At 47.7% G+C, this 16,442-nt stretch overlaps 1 protein-coding gene across 1 annotated transcript in view; it reads right to left on the reverse strand.

Moving 5' to 3' along the window:
* The window catches only part of LOC125431384 (transformation/transcription domain associated protein), a 100,142-nt gene that overhangs the window by 27,298 nt on the left and 56,402 nt on the right, over positions 1–16,442 (reverse strand). The window contains exons 42-51 of the mRNA XM_048494146.1: positions 15,681–15,802; positions 14,490–14,703; positions 13,649–13,828; positions 11,794–11,940; positions 10,138–10,257; positions 9,279–9,566; positions 8,132–8,269; positions 6,625–6,737; positions 4,427–4,562; positions 3,249–3,440 (exon numbers count right to left, since the gene is read on the reverse strand). Of these exons, the coding sequence (XP_048350103.1) occupies positions 3,249–3,440; positions 4,427–4,562; positions 6,625–6,737; positions 8,132–8,269; positions 9,279–9,566; positions 10,138–10,257; positions 11,794–11,940; positions 13,649–13,828; positions 14,490–14,703; positions 15,681–15,802 (1,650 nt within the window). The remainder of the gene's footprint in view (positions 1–3,248; positions 3,441–4,426; positions 4,563–6,624; positions 6,738–8,131; positions 8,270–9,278; positions 9,567–10,137; positions 10,258–11,793; positions 11,941–13,648; positions 13,829–14,489; positions 14,704–15,680; positions 15,803–16,442) is intronic.

Below are 16,442 nucleotides of genomic sequence, written 5' to 3' on the forward strand. Positions count from 1 at the left end.
TGCCAACATGGCAATTTAACCTGCATACTGAGGTTTTAGTTTAGGGAAAATGGTTTGCTTCGAGGCGTGCGTTACTCGGGAGTAAGCTTGGTGACTTTGCTTTGAAGCAACCATGCAATTCTTCCAAAGGGGGAATCACGACCCAAGGAGGGTTTACTCAGAAGCTAGCTCCATTGCCAGCAACCGAGCTTACTCCCAGGTAAAGGATCGTGCTTTAGTTCTTCGCATGAAAATCAGTGGGGTTTAACAGCGCTTAACAGGGTTACCTACACTGCTTCCCCAAAACTAGGTCTTAGGTTTAATGCTAATCGAACCCAGCTCAGGCTTGCTGAGCCCAGTGGCCCAGGCCAGCCTAGATATGTGTGGGGGGGCGACTGTTTGTGCATGCCCACAGAGAGGGCTCTGAGTGCCACCTCTGGCACCCGTGCCATAGGTCCGCCACCACTGCTTTAGATGGACTACAGATGCTATCTTAACAAAGTGCCGTAGTGAATAGCGCGCAGAGGAAAGGTTTTGACATGAGCGGTGCTCAAAATAATTTCTACAACGCGACCGGAGAATCGGGACTTCCATAAACGGCGGAAAGACGCGGCTGTCATTTCCGCTGCGACACGTGCCACCTCATTTTTTCCTTTCCCAGAGACGTGGCATAGTGGAAGCCGTAAAACAGACCCGCAAAACTTTGCCAGAATTTAAATCTCCTGCTGGGGATAAAACCGACACGACCGTTCGGCAAATCTTCTCGAGAGATAACCGCTCGCAATAAGCTATTCATCAGCGAAAACGGAGATAACTCTCCCTCGCCAAAAGCCAGTCTGCTCTTACAGACAAATCTCTGGAAACGAAATAAATTAAGCAAAATAATATTCTTCTCCCCCCCCTTGCCCACCAGCCAATAATCGCCACAGTATCAGCCCTCACAATAGCTTAACCTTCATTCAGTTTCCATTCATCATGTAAATTTAATTTTCTAGCAGGTATTTAATCACTCGCTATCTGATGGAGAAAAAGTAATTACTGCCGAGTAGTTTGCCCATTGCTCTGTTTGTAACTTTGTCGTTCGCCGCGTATTTTTACAGGTGGAGAGGGACGGGGAAGAGTGCAAAGATTTAAACGTGCTGTGCCAACGCATACAGAAGCTTTAAAGCGAATTTTATTTAGTAATATTTGTTCTTGCTAACTGGGGAGGGCTCGAGATAAAACAACCAACTTCCCTGGAAAAAACCCGGCACAACAACTCCAAGTTATCGAGGAAAGCACGCGTCAAAGGCGAGGAACGTTCTGCAGATGTTATACTCTCAAAGAAAGGACACTCCGGGTGATTTTTCACTATTATTATTTTTTTAACCTGAACCCTGCTGCTCATTAGCATCAGGAGGAACAAAAAGCAAGCAGATCCCACAGAGGACGCCGGTACGCATACATGCGCTCGGTTCCTTTCTGATTCAGGTTGGTCCTGTTTAGCATTTTGTATCTTCAGGGCATCTGGAAGGTGAAAGCTAACCTAATCTCATTAGATCTAGGATGTTAAGCAGGGTCAGCCTTGATTAGTATTTGGATGGGAGTCCACTAAGGAAGTCTGGATGGGAGTCCACCAAGGAAGTCTGGTTGGGAGTCCACCAAGGAAGTTCAGATGGGAGTCCACTAAGGAAGTCTGGATGGGAGTCCACTAAGGAAGTCTGGATGGGAGTCCACTAAGGAAGTCTGGTTGGGAGTCCACTAAGGAAGTCTGGATGGGAGTCCACTAAGGAAGTCTGGTTGGGAGTCCACTAAGGAAGTCTGGATGGGAGTCCACTAAGGAAGTCTGGTTGGGAGTCCACTGAGGAAGTCTGGATGGGAGTCCACTAAGGAAGTCTGGTTGGGAGTCCACTGAGGAAGTCTGGTTGGGAGTCCACTGAGGAAGTCTGGATGGGAGTCCACCGAGGAAGTCTGGTTGGGAGTCCACTGAGGAAGTCTGGATGGGAGTCCACTAAGGAAGTCTGGTTGGGAGTCCACTAAGGAAGTCTGGTTGGGAGTCCACTAAGGAAATCTGGTTGGGAGTCCACTAAGGAAGTCTGGTTGGGAGTCCACTAAGGAAGTCTGGTTGGGAGTTCACTAAGGAAATCTGGTTGGGAGTCCACTAAGGAAGTCTGGTTGGGAGTCCACTAAGGAAATCTGATTGGGAGTCCACTAAGGAAGTCTGGATGGGAGTCCACTAAGGAAGTCTGGATGGGAGTCCACCAAGGAAGTCTGGTTGGGAGTCCACTAAGGAAGTCTGGATGGGAGTCCACTAAGAAAGTCTGGTTGGGAGTCCACTAAGGAAGTCTGGATGGGAGTCCACTAAGGAAGTCTGGATGGGAGTCCACTAAGGAAGTCCAAGGTTGCGATGCAGAAGCAGGCCAATTGCAAACCACCTCTGTTCCTCTCTTGCCCTGACCTGGATGGTCCAGGCAAGCCTGATCTCATTAGCTCACAGAAGCTAAGCAGGGTCGACCCTGGTTAGTACTTGGATGGGAGACCACCAAGGAGGTCCAGGGTTGCTCTACAGAGGCAAGGAAATGGCACACCACCTCTGCTCATCTCTTGCCTTGAAAACCCCACTGGGTTGCCGGCTTCTCTCTCTCTCTTTCTCACACACACACCCACACCCACACCCTTTTTAGGTACCTTGGTCAATGCTGAAGCATGCAGAAGAAAGCAACCTCTGAAGCCCCCTCCCTCTGCCCCACCCCCTAGCCTATGAGCACAATCCTGTAGGGTTTTCTTCAGCACACCCCAAGGAAACAAATGAGAACTGTGCCCGAGAACCAACATGGAAAGAAATCCTCCTTCATTCAACCCACCAAAACACCCTCTGAATCAGAGATCCCCAACACAGACAGTGCCCAAATGGGGGGCAAGGTACCTACCCCTGTGTTTCTGGGGACCCACTTCCTCCTTCCCCAAATCAAAGAGTAGATTCTGGCTTACTCCCACTCTGCTGGGGTAGAAACTCCAGGGGGGCCCCTCACCTTTGGGTCTGCAGAGGACACCCATCCTGAAATAGCCCCCCCCCCATCATAAGAGCATTGGAAAATCCCCAGTGGCCATTTTGTGACCGCCCCTGCCGTTTCATGGCAGTGCCTGATACCCCCTTTGTCAAAATTATGAAAACTCCCACCAGCTCAACAAGTTTGGGGATCCCCTGCCCTACACGTTACCTTTCCCTACACTGTTCCGTGATTAAGGAGACGGGGTTCACATTAGGGCAAGGACCAGAGCCACCTCACCTGAAGGAGCGGCGTGTGAACGTGGGAGACCACGTACGGGAGCCTTCGCCACTCCCGGATGGCCAAGCCGCTGGCCATTTCCACCAAGCGTTCAATGTAGTTCAATTGCTGCTCTTCAGGGTGACAGATGGCCAGGTAGCCCCGGTACATGTTGACCTTCCACGTAATCTCCTTGGGGCAACTCAGCTCCACCTGAGGGACAAGACAGCCAGTGAGCTCATTTGAACCCAACTCCCTGGTTATTCTATGGGCCAAACAACCACCCCTTTTGACACACCCAGGGTCTCAAATCCATGCCACGAAGAGATTTCACCTAATATTTTGAAGGAGGCAAAGCACTACCAAAGGGGGCCTTCCCATGTGAAGCTCCAGTGGCTAAGAGCAGGGGACTCTAATCTGGAGAACCGGGTTTAATTCCACTCCTCCACCCGAGTGGTGGACTCTAATCTGGTGAACCAGGTTTATTTCCAACATCTTCACAAAATATGCAGTGGCTAAGAGCAGGGGACTCTAATCTGGAGAACCGGGTTTAATTCCACTCCTCCACCCGAGTGGTGGACTCTAATCTGGTGAACCAGGTTTATTTCCAACATCTTCACAAAATATGCTGTCAGAACCTTTCTTCTCCTAGTTTAAGCCCATTATTGTGAGTCTTATTCTCTGCTGCCAATAGGAACAGATCCCTGCCCCCTCCAAGTGACAGACCTTCAAATTCTTAAAGGTTTAAAAAATCCCCAGGTTTCTCTCCAGTGTCCTTTAAAAAGGAGCTCATTGCAAAAAGGAACTCAACTGGCCCTGGAATTAAGATCATAGGGAAAGGCTGTCCCACTGACCCAAGAAGCCCATCAGGTGGATGGACAAGACGGGGCCTTTTCGGAGGTAGCCCCGTAATTGTGGCACAACCTCTCCAAGGGAGGTCCGGCTGGCCCTGCTCCCTTTCGACCTTCAGGAAGCAGCTGAGGACGACTTTTATTCAGGACAGCCATACTCCATGAGCATTTTTTTTAAGAAGCTCAGAGAAATCTGACAAACTTCTGAGAATCCCACACACACAAATGAGGAACCCATGCTACTTGCCAGAACGGCCAGCAGGGCGCTCTTACTGCAAGCAACTTCCCAAGGGCAAAAAAGGACAGTTCTGGGGTTTGACGCCAAGATGACCCTGACAGATGACCCACCTGCACCAGGGCCTCCTTCACGGCCGTCCAGTTCGAGACCCGCCACGCACACTCCAGAACCAGGTAGGGATTAATGTGGCCTTTGGACTGCCCGTACTCTGTTAGAGCTTCCCACTGATTCAGTTCTTTGGAGCACCTGGCAACCAAGCGACGGGGAGAGAGAAAATCAAGCTGCTTGTTTTCCAAGACGCAGTTTTAAAACTTTCTTTATCTTTATCTTTATTAACCTTTAATAGGCATAAATAGATCAAGATTTACACAGACACATTCTTCAGTCTCAAGTATAGTTCAGCAGCAAGGAAACAGACCACATAACCTGACGGTTGACCCCAAGGGGCTCAAATCACTTCAGATTCCTTTTTTTAAAAAGAAACAGCCAGAGCAAATGACAACAAATACCCCTACACATCAGTGCAAAAATACAATCCAATATAAAACTGCAATAAAAATAGATCTGTTTAGCAAGTTAAAAGCAAAATGATACAGCAATAGGTATCCTACCATGCAGATTAGACAGATTGGAGACGATACCTATCTTTTATAAGAAGTTCTACGTTTGTTTTATGTATCATATTTTATATTTAAAAATTTGATTCTGTGCCAAATAATAAAAAACCAATTTGGTTTAGTGTACTGGTATAATATATGTATATATTTAAAAAATACAGTTAAAAGTAATAAAATGAGAATAAATTAGCACTTTAAAATGGTTGTCAGGTATAGAGCTACCATACCATACGAGCAGTTTTAAAACATTTCCTACAACACGCATGGGACAAGTCGGTATCAACTACCAAATGTTTTCAAAGCGGGTTGACCGTATACTGCTTGCTCTCCCCCCTTCTGTTTGTATTTTTAAGGTTAATTTTTATCCATGTAAAAACACACAAAAGTAGACAATTGTAGAAAAAACATCAACCATAAAATAAACAGCATAAGCATAAGCATTTTATTGTCATTGTGCACGCACAACGAAATTTACAGCAGCATTCCTCGATGCACACAATTTCAGACTCATACCCCATCTTCACTTTCCCCTTCCTCCACCCATCCCTACACAGCCCCAAACACATCAACACGAAGCCACAGAGTTTAGCATAGCCACAGCTCTAGAGTAGAAGCTGTCTCTAAGCCTCTTTGTCCTAGTTTTGATAGACCTGTATTGTCTGCCGGATGGTAACAGTTCAAAAAGAGAATGTGCTGGATGAGACGGGTCTCTCAGAATATTTTGGGCTTTTTTTAGGCTTCGGGAATTATAGAGTTCTTCCAAGGAGGGGAGAGGGCAACCGATAATCCTCTGTGCAGTAGTGATCAACCCTTTGGAGCGCCTTCCTATCTGCCACTGTGCAACTGGAGAACCATACACAGATGCAGTAGATTAAGACACTCTCTATAGCACAGCGGTAAAAGGACACCAGGAGGACACCAGGTAAAAGGACAAACATTATAAGATGTACTGTCGAAGGCTTTCACGGCTGGAATCACTTGGGTGCTGTGTGGTTTCCGGGCTTCATGGCCGTGTTCTAGCAGCATTCTCTCCTGACGTTTCGCCTGCATCTGTGGCTGGCATCTTCAGAGGATCCTCTGAAGATGCCAGCCACGGATGCAGGCGAAACGTCAGGGGAGAATGCTGCTAGAACACGGCCATACGGCCCGGAAACTACACAGCACCCCATTATAAGATGAATGCTTCTGCTTCCTGATGCCGGAAGATACTGCTACACATGCTAGAACAGTGGTGGCGAACCTTTGGCACTCCAGATGTTATGGACTACAATTCCCATCAGCCCCTGCCAGCATGGCCAATTGGCATGGGCTGATGGGAATTGTAGTCCACAACATCTGGAGTGCCAAAGGTTCGCCACCACGGTGCAAGAACAACAAACTGTGACCCACCCAGGTTTTCTGGGACCCTTCTCTAGAATGTCCCACCTTCAAGATGCCACTCCAGATCCGACACAAACATATTTTTACAGGACCCCAACCAAAGTTCATGTCTCAACGGCTACTCTCCAACTGACTAAAAATGAGATCGATGCAAGATTTCCGGCACTGATCGAGACACACTTAAATCTCACGTTCCTGGATTATTTCCTGAACTGCAAGTGAGGCCTTGTGTTTTACGAAACAAGGGCTCACGTTTTACTCCACAAACCGCCAAAACGTATCCTTCAGTACCGCCGGCTTGAATTACTTACCGAATCCAGTGGTCTTCCCAGAGTTGATACTCGGGGAAAACGGCAGGAGACGCGTGGCTTCTCTCATGTTCTTTCTTTGCCTTATCCATGGCCTTTTCGTACGTTTCTTGCGCCTTGGGGGGAAAAAACCCCGACATCCCGTTATTTTCGTTCTTTCGTCTTTGCCGAATCCAAAAAATGGCAACCGCCCCGAATCGGACAAGAAATGCTATGCTCAAACAGACGCACGTTGCCTGACCCGGGAAGTCAGAACTGGAAATCGGGGCTTTGGACTCAGGGAGCGCTTAAAGGCGCAGATTATCTGTCTAGGAAGTAAAAAGTGAAGGCTGCTCTTTAAAACCGATGGCGAACTGATTGGCACTGCGTATGCCCAGCCCCAGCGTCTGGATTAGGCTCTTCGGCCTGGCAAAATGGGCGTGCGGTGTCTGTGCACAACATTTAAATACTGTTTAGTGTGAGGTCCTGCTGCTTTACACTTTGCTGGTAGCCACTACACGCTAGGTGTTTGTTTGTTTGTTTGTTAGTTAGTTAATTAGTTAAACTTATAGGCCGCTTCAACCCCGAAGGGCTCGAGGCGGCTCACAACATGGCTGTTCTAACGAGCAGCAAATCAACAACATAAAAACTTAATTCCCTTAAAACCTATGCAGCAATAAATTAAAGCAGCAGAAGTATTTTAAAACAAAACTGTTTAAAACAGGCGCCCGAACCAAGGCCAAGGAAGGGAGGAAATAGGTAGGGCCCGCGATGTTATCAGTGGATCAGGCCCAACCAGAATAAGGAAGATGGAGACAGGCAGCCTCAGATTCGGTGGGGGGCAGTAGGGCCACGGCCGGCCCCTCCAAAAGCCCGGTGGAATAGCTCCGTCTTACAGGCCCTGCGGAACTCTCCAAGGTCCTGCAGGGCCCAGACAGCTGGAGGTAGAGCATTCCACCAGGCAGGGGCCAGAGCCGTAAAGGCTCTGGCTCGGATCGAGGCCAGCCGTATCATTGCGGGGCCAGGGGTTTAGACGCTGTAGCAGCCTGCGGAAAAGGCTCTGAAAAAGCTATTTAAAATGTCCCATCGCCAACGTTACAAAACACGGCACAGGGAATCCAGGTGGCCCTGGCTAAGCTTCTACATATGCAAAAAAGCCCCCCCTGAATTAGAATTTGCTGACCTCCGGCCAGAAGGTAGCCTTGCCCGTAAGACATGGATTACCTTGGTCAGAAATGGTCCCCATTCTTCATTTTTGAGACCGCTGTTTGTTGACCCAAACCACACTGCTTTAGCCGAGTTCAAAATATAACATTTGCTGGGCGAGGCAACTAGTCGAAGGCGGCGGGAAAGGAAAGAGGACGCAACAGGAGGTGGATCGACTCCATAAAGGAAACCTCAACTCTCAGTTGGCAAGACCTGGGCAAAGCCCGTAAGCATAGGACGACCCAGAGGTCATGAATTCATACAGCCAGCGAAAGTTGGGAAACGGCTTGATAGCACACAGCACACAACACACACACACACACACCTGCTCGAAGAAGCCGTGCTGTTCGTACGCAATCGCGGTGGCGGTCTCGGGAAACTTGCAACGCTTCTGCCACAACCCGGCCCACATGTCCTCTTCTTGTAGCAAAGAGTACAGCTCGGCCAGAGAATCGAGTATTTCCTGAAAGGAGGGAGGGAAGGAAACAGAGAACAATCGCCGCCGTTATCTAAGGCAATCGGGGTCCTGACGCTGGAACCCGGGAATCAGGACTTGGGACCACTGGGCTGTTCTGCCGGTTGGAGTCAGGTTTTAAAACGGGGCAGGTGCCGACTAGCACAACAGAGACCCCCTCCCCCACAATTCTCTCTAGACTGAAGTGTTTTATTTGCAGGTCGGCAAGTAGCTTTATTTATTCACTTGATTGATACCCCACCTTTCTCTTCAATGGGGAACCAAAGGCACAGGTTCTCCAGAACTGGCTTGGACAAGCTGGGTGGGTGTCGTTACCTTTCCAATGAAGAAGAAGAAAAAGTGTTTTGGATTTATATCCCCCCTTTCTCTCCCATAAGGGGACTCAAAGGGGCTGACAATCTCCTTGCCCTTCCCCCCTCACAACAAACACCCTGTGGGGTGGGTGGGGCTGAGAGAGCTCCGAGAAGCTGTAACTAGCCCAAGGTCACCCAGCTGGCATGTGTGGTAGTGCACAGGCAAATCTGAATTCCCCAGATAAGCCTCCATAGCTCAGGCGGCAGAGTGGGGAATCAAACTTGTTTCCTCCAGATTAGAATGCACCTGCTCTTAGCCACTACGCCACTGCTACTGCTCAGCAATCCGGAGTCCGATTATGGATTCAAGGATCGAGACCTAACGCTGGCCGAAAATTGCGGTTTGTGAAACAGCTTCAGCGCCTCGAGCTGGCTGCTCCCAGCCCCCCTATTTTCAAGGCAGTGTTTTGGCCTTGCATCCAACCCAGATGGAGAGAGAATACGAGCACGCCTCCCGTTGACGCCCTTGCCTCTCCGCTGCAGCGTGGATGAATGATGAACAGCGCTGCAGACAGCGTGAGTCCGAGCCGAAACTAACCTTGGAGGTTTGGGTGTTGTCGTTTTTTAAAACAGAATGCTCGCAACCATTTGTCATTTCGCTCAAGCTGTGCACAAACGCTCGGGCCAAAGCGGCAGCCCCTCACCTGTTGGGGTGGCGTGATGCTTTCTTGCTCGTAAAACTCGGCCGTCTGCTTGGATTTGATCTGGAGGCTGAGGCCCTTCTCGAAGGCCTGGTGCTCCAACATGAGGGCCGAGCGGAACCAGAGGTTGTGGGTCTTGCCCAGGTATTTCAGCACGCAGGGCCGGATGGGGATCGGAGGGACGCACTGCGACATGGCCTCCACGAAGCAGTTGAGGGCGCTCGGCTGGCAGTCGCGTTGGACTTGGTGGCTGCCACTGCACAGGAATGGGCTGATTTCGCCCGCGAGGGCCTGCAAGACAGGAAGGGGAGGCCTTTAGACCAGGTGCCTGTGTGCGTGTTTTTACACAACCTTTGTTGTTCAATTTGTATTTATTGGTTTAATTGCTGCTGAATTTTAATGAGTTAGATTTTATGTTATATTGATTTACTGTTCTGGAAACAGTCCTGTTGTGAGCCGCCTCGAGCCCTTCGGGGATGAGGTGGCCTATAAATTTAATCAATCATCATCATCATCATCATCATCATCATCATCATCATCATCATCATCATCATAATGAACCAAAGAAGCCAGCTCCCCACCTTCAAATTGCACCAATTTGCCTGTCAAAACGTTTCCACTGCATTTGAAAAACTGTGTTTCATCGCCAACTGAGTTATGGCGCCCCCGTAGGGTTTTCAAGGCAAGGTGGGTTCAGAGGTGGTTTGCCACAGCCTGGTATCCCTCGGAGGTTTCCCATCTGAGTACTAGCCAGGGTGTGGCTGGCCCAAAGTCACCCAGCAAGTTTCCACGGCAGAGTGGGGATTCAAACCGGGTAAAAGGCTTTCCAGAAGGACACAAAACCATGGTTCAAAAATCTTACGTGCTGCTGGCGATCGGAGAGGATTTTCCACAAGCGGGAGAACAGCTGGATCCAGGTCTTCTCGGCTAAAGGCGTGGAAATGTGGCACAGCTGGACGAAGGCGCTGAGCAGGACTCCGGTCTGGAAACGTGGGGGGGGGGGCGGCAGGCGAGAGAAGGGGGAGCATTAAATGAGGAAGCCGTTTCTCCCCTCCCCGTAACTGAGCCATGGGGAGCAAACAAACACGCAGCTCAAAAAGTGAACGCCCAGCAGGGCACTGGATGGAGTGGAAGACAGATTATATCCTCCCACCCGCAGCCCAAAACAACAAAGCTGGACGCTTGATGTTTCTCGCCCAGGGCTCTGTTAATTAATTAATTAACAAAATTTACGTCCCGCTTTCCCGCCCACAAGAGCGACGAATGGAAGAACAACCCGCCTGAAATCTTGCAGCCAGGCCTGACACGACTTTACTTCGGGCTGGCTTACAAAAGGTGTCAATGGAACCGTTCCATGGAGTAGAAAATGTGGACAGAGAGAAATTGTTCTCTCTTTCTCACAATACTAGAACCAGGGGGCATCCATTGAAAATGCTGGGGGGAAGAATTAGGACTAATAAAAGGAAACACTTCTTCACGCAACGTGTGATTGGTGTTTGGAATATGCTGCCACAGGAGGTGGTGATGGCCACTAACCTGGATAGCTTTAAAAGGGGATTGGACGGATTTATGGAGGAGAAGTCGATCTATGGCTACCAATCTTGATCTTCTTTGATCTCAGATTGCAGATGCCTTAACAGTCCAGGTACTCGGGAGCAACAGCCGCAAAAGGCCATTGCTTTCACATCCTGCACGTGAGCTCCCAAAGGCACCTGGTGGGCCACTGCGAGTAGCAGAGAGCTGGACTAGATGGACTCTGGTCTGATCCAGCAGGCTTGTTCTTATGTTCTTATGTTCCAGGGGAACAGGGATATGAGAAAAACAACCTGCGCAGACAGGCACAATTTTTTAAGGGAACCAGAGTAGTGAATCGTCTGTGAAAATTTCAAGCGGCTCTTTTCCCCTTTCGCTATGCACCGCAATTGTTTGTGGGACGGATGGAGCTGTCTTTGTTTCCGTCTGTCTTTGGTGTTTGTAATCTGGTTTTATTTTATTGAGAAAATGATTTCCTTATCCAGAAATCAGACTCTGTTGGCTTTTTGCCGTGCTGTTATTTTTTAATAATTCTATAATCCATCTGGACTCTTAACGACCACAGCGGGCAATAAAGGAAGTCAATAAATATTGTAAGCCCGGTCTTTTTCAAAGGACCATCTATTGATTTTAAGAGAACTATATATTGTTTCCCTTCTTGGGTAACAGAGTTGGATTTTTTAATACATTTCCATGCAGAGTAGAAAGTGCCGCTTGGGGAATTCAGTTATTGGGGGGAATTGGTGGATTTTTCTTATTTTCAGATTATCGGACACATCCTTTGTGTTTACAACCCTGAGCTGGGACTACAATGCCTTTTTAAACAGATTTTCTGATTGACAGAAGAATATACGACCAAAGGAGAGAAAAGGTCAGGGCTTCATGGCTTAGATAGCCCTTTGACTCTGAAGCAGGTCAGGCAGTCTGCCTACAGACGCTCTCACAGAAGATCCCAAATTACGGCAGGGAGGAAAACTTGGCTAACCTTTACTTCCCGGAGAGAGTCGAGGAATTTGTCGTGCCGGTTGGTCAACATGTGCAATTGGTTCCCAATGTCCTTCTCAGACAGCTCTTTGGTTTTGGGCGTGCTGGTTTGATCGCCGGGGGCCAGCTCGATGTCTATTTCCACATCCTACAGAAAGGGACTTGTCGTTACAAATGCAGGGTTTTGTTTTTTTTAAAATTGATCTTTCTTTGAGAAAAAAATCCCCAAACTTTAAAATACACAGTCAAGTGAACAAAGTCCCCCAAATACAGAGACAAATAACAGTGATGCTAACAAATGTATCAGTTTTAGGTAAAGAAGAAGAAAAGGATAAAAAAGAAAAAAGGAAGAATAAAGAAGAGAGAAAAGGAAGAACAAAAATAAGTTATTTTGGAAAAAAATTCAAAGAAAACGGAAAAGAGTGATCGATAAAAGTTCTTCGTTACATAAAGCTTCCAGCCCTACTGTAAAAAAGATTAGTCTAATTCCATATTATATCTCATATGCTGATTCGCCTATTAGTGGTGGCGAACCTTTGGCACTCCAGATGTTATGGACTACAATTCCCATCAGCCCCTGCCAGCACAGCCAATTGACCATGCTGGCAGGGGCTGATGAGAATTGTAGTCCATAACATCTGGAGTGCCAAAGGTTCGCCACCACGGGCTAGGTTGTACATTAAATCTATATCTAAAACACAATTATCTTAATTTATTAAATATAATGAACAAAAGATATACGGAGAGAAAAGAATGATCTATTATATTTTCTATGACACTTTAATCTGTTATAATAAACTGACACCTGATAGCAATTTCTTACCAAAATACTCTAAACCTATACCTATATTGAAATTTTTCTTTTGGCCCGACAAGTGAAATATTTAAATTAAATATGTTTAAATGTGATAATCTTATAAGAGAAAATCGGTTTATGATGCCCAAATCGCCTTGGTAAAAGAGTTGTTATCGTTCCCGGGGTCACAGAGAACCACTGCGTGAGACAGATAGAGAAAGCGGTTAAATGGATTTTAAACCAATACTGGAAAAACCCAAAAAATGCCACATACAAAAGAGTGGCTAAAATAGTTACATACCATGCAGAATAAGATAAATCAGTAACATTAACAAAAGACCAAAAGTTAGATGGATTTACAGTAAGCTGGGAGCGCTTTGTACATTCCTTGAAGAACAGTACAACCATTCGACACTCTTGGGTTTTGATGTGCGAAAAAGCTGAGGCAGTAATTTACTGTTAGAAGGAGAGTTACTAATGGTACTGTATTTTTTAAAACAGGAAAATAACCTTAAATTGAGACTTACTGGAAAAACAATTAACCTGCTGTGTGAATAGTCAGAAGTAATTTAAAATGTTTATTAGTTTCATGTCTGCATTTTGACTTCCTTGATGTTTTATGTTTTTTCCTTTGTTTTTTTAAAACAAAGATATTAAAAAAGAAAAGAAAACCCAACGTGACAAAAGAAGAGTTGGATTTATATCCTCCCTTTCTCTCCTGTAAAGAGACTCAAAGGGGCTTACACACTCCTTTCCCTTCCCCCCCCCCCCCCCCCCGCACCACAGCAAATACCCTGTGAGGTGGGCGGGGCTGAGAGAGCTCTGAAGAACTGTGATTAGCCCAAGGTCACCCAGTTGGAGTCCACAAGCTAATCTGGTTCACCAGATAAGCCTCCACAGCTCAAGTGGCAGAGCGGGGAATCAGACCCCGTTCTCCAAATTACAGCGAACCTGCTCTTAACTACTACACCACGCTGGCTGAAACAGTTTTTAAAAGGGTATTTTAAACCACAAACAGGGCAGGGAAAGATGGCCGCCAACTGAGAAAACCAGGAGTTACCTCTTCTTTGGATTCACTGTTTTCCCTCTCCCGTGGTTCCTGCTTGACGTGGGACACCATCGCGAAGGCCGCCCGGTCGTGGCTGTCGGCGAGGTTGATGACGTTGGTGATGGACGGGAGAGTGGCTCCCTGGCAGCTCGTCCCAATGGCGGTGTTCCTTTCGCACACAGCCAGCAAGAGCTAAACGTATTTTTTCCAAAGAGAAGAAACTTAAAACTTCTAGCTCTTCGTACTGAGACGTATGAAGAATTATGAAGGTGGATCACAAAATGGCGGCTGCAGGAGGTGGTGAGCGAAGGTCACACAAAACTCTGAGAATAACCTTTCGGGAAGAAGTTCTGTTTAACAGGATACCTTGGCTATCTTGTCACCTCTTCACCTTCTCTTCACCAAACTGAACATCCCCAGCTCCCTCAGTCTCTCCTGGTAGGGCATGGATGCCAGACCTTTTACCATTTTGGCTGCCTTCCTCTGGACCCATTCCAGCTTGTCAATATCCCTCTTGGACAGAGGTGGTTTGCCATTTGCCTTGGTGGTCTGCCATCCAAGTCCTAACCAGGGCCCAACTCTGCTTAGCTCCTGAGATCTGATGAGCTCAAGCTAGCCTCGGCCATCTAGGACAGGGCAAGAGATGAACAGAGGTGGTTTGCCACCGCCTGCCTCTGCACAGCAACTCTGAGCTTTCTTGGTGGTCTGCCATCCAAGTCCTAACCAGGGCCCAACTTTGCTTAGCTTCTGAGATCTGATGACATCAACCAGATCGGGGCCCGGACAACACGCCCAATGCAAACCGGCCCTGATTCCCTCAAAAAAGTCTCCACACGTTTGTCTGCCTCTTTACCTCGATGCACTGCTTAATCCAAAAGTGGTTCCCCATGGCTTCCCAGTTCTGAGAGCAGGTGACGTAGAGCAGGCGCTCGTAGACTCGGCGCTTCATCGAGTTGTCGAAAACCTCAAAGAATTTGGCCCGGATGAGCGGCTGGGGGCAGCGGAGCCCCGAGAGGAAAGCCGGCTCCAGCTTCGCCGTCAGCTCGCTCCCCGAGAGGCTTTCGTCTCTTTTGGGGAGGGGAGGATGAAGAAAGGAAGAAGAAGAGTTCAAATTTACAGCCTGCTCTGAGAAAGTTCGGAGAGAACAGCGATTAGCCCAAAGTCACCGGCAGGTTCCATGTGTGGGAGTGGGGAAACAAATCTGGTTCACCGGATAAGAGTCTGCCACTCATTTTTTTTATTTATTTATTTATACTTTGGGCTTCTAGACCGCCCCATCCCCGAGGGAAGAGTGGGGAATCAAGCCAAGTTCTCCAGGCTAGAGTCCACTGCTGTTAATACTACGCCACACTAGGCAAAACAGAAGATCAAGGACCCATGCAGTGCAGGCCAAGAGAGGCTGCGTTCCTTAACAGAGATGGGAAGAGCGATCGCTTTAGTATCGGGAAGCGGTCACATGGCATGGGGTCAAACGTCATCCAAGATGCTTGGGCCAACCGGCAAAGCAAACCTCGGAGGGACGGGTATCCTTCGTGGCTACAACCGTACCTTAGCAGGTACGAAGTGCTCCAGAAACAATAGCCTCCATGTAGCTTTGCGCGTAATATTCGGCCAAGAGGATAAATTTGACTGGTGCAGTTCGTTTGTCAAAACAGCAATTAAGCATCTCAAAGCAACGCATTTGGGGAGAGACTTATGCTAATGCCAAGAACCCAGTTTAGCTGACTGTTATTAAAACTCTGAACAATTATAATCAATTACTATTTATAGCAGACGCGGCGTAATTTTGTCAGGTATTCGCACGTATAAAATTTTACGGCATGTGTACGTATCGCAGCAGGCGTTCTTTCCCCCTGTAGCCAAACAGATGTAGCGAATACATTCAAATAAACATTTGGAAGGGAGCGGGGGTGTTATTTCGCCCCACCCTTCCAAAATCTAAATTAGCTTTAAAAGACGGATGGTGTGTTATTAAGGTCATAAGGGGAACAAAATTATGAACTGGCAAGCTGGAAAAAAAAAGGTGATTAATTGCTATAATTACCTATAGACATAGTTAACAAGGTCTAAGAACTGGGCATTTAATTCAAGGTCCTCTGGAAAACGTTTTTCAATGTAGGTCATCATTTTCACTAACAGAATGGACTTTTCACGGAGGGTAGGTGTCTGAAAAGGAAAGGGAGAATGGAAATTAGTTTTCCCATCTGGCGTCTGGCAGCTCCCGTTCAAATAAGCACCCAGCAAACACTTAAGTCATACGTGTATTGTCGAAGGCTTTCACGGCCGGAATCACTTGGGTGCTGTGTGGTTTCCGGGCTGTATGGCCGTGTTCTAGCAGCATTCTCTCCTGACGTTTCGCCTGTATCTGTGGCTGGCATCTTCAGAGGATCCTCTGAAGAAGCCAGCCACAGATGCAGGCGAAATGTCAGGGAAAACGCTACTCGAACACGGCCATGCAGCCCGGAAACCACCCAGCACCTAAGTCATACGTGTTTGTGTGCACCGTTCTAACATGCAGCTGCAGATAATTCACATGGCGAGCATAATATTTACCCTCTTCCCACAAAAGCAGCAATTCTCCAGGGTTACGTCTAACTCGTCCAAAGATACCCACAAAACATTGGGACACAATGCACAGTTTGAAACGAAACAAATGTCAGGAACATAGCAAGTGGTGTGAACTGGTATTGAATAATCCCAGGGTTGTCGAAGGCTTTCACAGCCGGATTCAACTGGTTGTGGTGGGATTTCCGGGCCGTGTGGCTGTGGTCTGGCAGATCTTGTTCATAACGTTTCGCCTGCATCT

The sequence above is a fragment of the Sphaerodactylus townsendi genome, linkage group LG04, assembly GCF_021028975.2.
Source record: "Sphaerodactylus townsendi isolate TG3544 linkage group LG04, MPM_Stown_v2.3, whole genome shotgun sequence".
NCBI lineage: Eukaryota > Metazoa > Chordata > Lepidosauria > Squamata > Sphaerodactylidae > Sphaerodactylus > Sphaerodactylus townsendi.